Source organism: Aristolochia californica, unplaced genomic scaffold, assembly GCF_029961685.1.
Source record: "Aristolochia californica isolate CCGP_79_NKW_82.1479 unplaced genomic scaffold, dmAriCali1.0.hap1 SCAF_8, whole genome shotgun sequence".
In the NCBI taxonomy this organism is placed as follows: domain Eukaryota; kingdom Viridiplantae; phylum Streptophyta; class Magnoliopsida; order Piperales; family Aristolochiaceae; genus Aristolochia; species Aristolochia californica.
In genome coordinates this window covers 4,100,371-4,104,011 of record NW_027182279.1, presented here as the reverse complement: position 1 = coordinate 4,104,011, position 3,641 = coordinate 4,100,371, and the positions used below count along the sequence as shown (strand labels likewise).

The window sequence follows — 3,641 nt, the reverse complement described above, 5'->3', positions numbered from 1 at the left end:
CTAAAGAAAGGCCCTAAAGTCCCCATCTAGAGGGTCATAAGTTTGATCAATTGGTTAGGTTATGATACTAATTGTTGAGGCTAAGTTGGTGAGATGGAGTGATTTGGAATGGATTGCTTGAAAGATATGTGATGCCTAATTAATTATGTGAGGAGAAGGGAGTATAATGACTAAATGGGTAAAATGGCTTCAAGAGGATGATTTAATAAAACAAATGTAAACTTTAATAATCCATTTATTTACTTTATTTACTAAATACACTCAACGTTATGCCACTCGAATGTTACGGGCATTTTCCGGTCCAAATTTTGAATGTGGGAGCTACGTAGTACCCGGTTGACCTTTTTGGTGTAACATTTGTTCCAGTATGGAAGTAGAACCGTCATGAACTGTCTGTATTTATGAAACATTTATAGTATTTGGATTTCAAACTTTCGCTTTGAAACCGTTTGTTTCTCCTCCAAAATCCCAGTAATAACTGCTCTGGATTTTGATATAAGCCAAAGTTTCGAAACATAATCATTCATGTCCACTCCCTTTTACTCATGCAAACTCCCCATGTTTGAAGGGGAAACACCCTCCCTCCCGCCCTTCCTTTTCACTCCCTTGCCCACTTCATCTCTATCCCCTCTACCCTCACCTCTCTTCCTCTCCTTCCTCCCCTCTCCTTTTCATGGCTCTCTCCGTTTTCTTACCTGCTGGCTCCACCAACCAGAAACACCACACTCCCCCTCTGAAACGCTCAAAAAAGCACAAAAAGACTGAGAAGAATCCGCCCTCTCCCTGGGATCAAATTAAGAACCTCCTATCTTGTAAACAGAATATTGAAGCCTCGGTACACGACCCTTCCTTGAAGAATCCCCTCGGTTATTCCAAGCTCGGCCCCTCTTGCAGTTCTATCTGCGCGTTCAAAGATGTCGTCCATGGGAGCACCAGAGTTATGCACGGGGGTGAGAACTCCCCGGAAAGTAGTAGTCTAGGCCAGGAAACTGGTCTGCTCAGCCGGCAGCCGGGAACCGGCTCCAGCAGGAGATCCAAAGGGATGCACCTGAGGAAGCTTTCTGGGTGTTACGAGTGCCACATGATCGTTGACCCCAGCAGGTATTGCAGATTATATAACAAACTTGTTCTTTCTCATGATTTTTATTTTCTCCTTTGCTCCAATTTTCAGGCTTTTCTTCTTTTGTGATCAAAATTGATAAATATATGTAACATAACCAGGCACCCTGCTGCTAGAGCTACTATCTGTGCTTGCTCCGAGTGCGGAGAGGTTTTTACATCGACTGAAAGCTTGGAGATTCATCAAGCAGTAAGACACGCAGGTACAAGAACGAAACACTCAAAAGACCTCCGCTTCTTTTTTTCACTTCTTCTTTCTGTAATTAGAGCTTTCAAATTCTGCTTCATTAATTGACATGAATTCCTCTTCAAATCATGACCGTGTGAACTTTCAAATTATGTGTTTTTACAATTTTTTCGCGGAAATTTATTCACAGCAAAAGTGTCTAATCTCTTCTTGCTTTTCACATGGTAGTCATAAAGTCTTCTGCTAAAACAGAGCAGTAGCCGGCAGCAATAAATTTTCTTCTTGGTTTTCTTTCCGCGTCTCTCACTACCTCGCTTCGTTTCTGCTTCCTCTCCGCCTCGATATCTCTACCATTGACCTGAAACCACTCTCTTAATGCAGTTTCCGAACTGGGTGTGGAGGATTCCGGCCGAAACATCGTCGAGATAATCTTCAAATCGAGCTGGCTGAAGAAAGACGACTCCATCTTCAAGATCGAACGGATACTAAAAGTCCACAACAGCCAGCGGACCATAACCCGCTTCGAGGACTACCGAGACGCTGTCAAGGCCCGAGCTTCCGTCACCAACAAACAAGGCATCACCAAAAAGAACCCCCGCTGCGCTGCCGACGGTAACGAGCTCCTCCGCTTTCACTGCACCACGCTAACGTGCGCGCTGGGCGCTCGTGGGTCCAAATCCCTCTGCGGACACCGTCCGGCCTGCGGCGTCTGCGCCATCATTAAACACGGTTTCTCAGGCAAAGGAGTGTGGACGGCAGCAAGCAGCGGCAGGGCCCACGATTGCTTGAACGTGGGGCAGGGGGAGACGAGGAGGGGAATGCTGGTTTGCCGGGTGATCGCCGGCCGCGTTCGACGCGGAGCTGAGGCGATCGAAGACGAGGGGTACGACTCGGTGGCGGGGATCGGCGGGATGTATTCGGATCTAGAGGAGCTGATGGTGTTCAACCCGCGAGCCATTCTTCCATGTTTCGTCGTGATCTACAATACTGTAGATTAATAATAGTTCTTAAATAGGGAGGTTGGGCATCTGGGGCAGGGATCCGGTTTTCCGAAACCTAAACCTGACCCTTGTGGACAAGGGCTAGAGCCTGGTTGAATGGTGTATTAATGGATAAAGTAATGATAACCTGTGCTATAAAAAGGGCAGACTGGAACCCAAAAGCCACATCATTTCCTTGGACTTTGGATTTGGACCACCTTGGTCTATTTGATGTTACCCGACTTCAATCCACTCTAGTTACTTTTATAATTAGTAATATAATATAATATTATAATATAATAAATAATTAAATAGAGTATTTTATTAATAAATTAAGATAGATGATAGTTTAGTCTAATTTGATTAATTATAAAATATAGAATGTTTAAACAAAAATGTTTATTTTTATAAAATTCTTAATTTAACAATATCTTAATTATCATATAATTTAATATAATATTAAAATGTATTAACATAATAACTAATTTAAGTAATATATTTTTATTAATAAATTAAGATAAATTATTGTTTAGTTTAAATTAATATAATAATTATGATTTTAATTATATTATTAATTTAATTAATCATAAAATATAAAATACTCAAACAAAAATGTTTACTTTTATAATTTCTAGATACTTGATCAAGTTTTTAGTTTAATTAGTAATTTAATTCAATATTAACAATAATCAATATAAGAAATAAATAAATATGGCATTTTATAAATAACATAAGATATATTTTAATTTTGTATAAAGTAATAATATAATTACAAAGTAAAATAAAATTATTATTTTAATTAATTATAATAAATAAATAAATAAATAAATAATTGATAAAGAGAAGAGGGTTCATACGGCAAGAGGGAGAAGAAAAAGAGGAGTTGAGACCGAGAGAAGGGTGGACGATGAAGAGAGGATTCGGCGAGATGAAAAACCGACAAGGAGCGAGAGACGAGAGAGATGATTGGGAAGCAAAAAGGGTTGAGAGAAAGGAGGATGGAGATGGAAGCTTGTGAGGGAGGAGGATAGAGAGCATTGAGCGAGCGAGCGAAAGTGAATGAACCAGTTTTAGGGTTAGAATTCACTATCACTAATTTTACACCTGAACGAATAAAAGTGATTGAACTAGTTCATTCACTTTTATTTCCATCGTGTGCGTGCATTAACATTTTTGGGTAAGTTCACTTTCCCTCTGGGTGCACTAACAGGCCCTTAGTCAGTTATTAAGAGACTAAGTTGTGGGTCCTATGCGTTAGGACCCTACTTACTTGCAACAAATATCAGAGAGCTGTATTATGTGCTTCTCACTCTAAGAGATTGCAAAATTGCCTTTTTCTTCTCAAATGACTCAGA

At 40.1% G+C, this 3,641-nt stretch overlaps 1 protein-coding gene across 1 annotated transcript; it reads left to right on the top strand.

Annotated features, from left to right (window-relative positions):
- Nucleotides 1–593: 593 nt before the first annotated feature.
- Nucleotides 594–2,467, top strand: LOC137939481 (uncharacterized). Its single transcript, XM_068784756.1, has 3 exons — nt 594–1,101; nt 1,222–1,322; nt 1,688–2,467. The coding sequence occupies exons 1-3, from the start codon at nt 674–676 to the stop codon at nt 2,302–2,304; spliced, it is 1,146 nt and encodes a 381-aa protein (XP_068640857.1). The 5' UTR covers nt 594–673; the 3' UTR covers nt 2,305–2,467.
- Nucleotides 2,468–3,641: the final 1,174 nt, after the last annotated feature.

Excerpts from the sequence above, each read along its gene's own strand:
- LOC137939481 (XM_068784756.1), top strand. The coding sequence starts at position 674 with ATGGCTCTCTCCGTTTTCTTACCTGCTGGCTCCACCAACCAGAAACAC. Across the intron at positions 1,102-1,221 it reads ATGATCGTTGACCCCAGCAG|GCACCCTGCTGCTAGAGCTA; the intron begins GTATTGCAGATT and ends TAACATAACCAG. Across the intron at positions 1,323-1,687 it reads TCAAGCAGTAAGACACGCAG|TTTCCGAACTGGGTGTGGAG; the intron begins GTACAAGAACGA and ends CTCTTAATGCAG.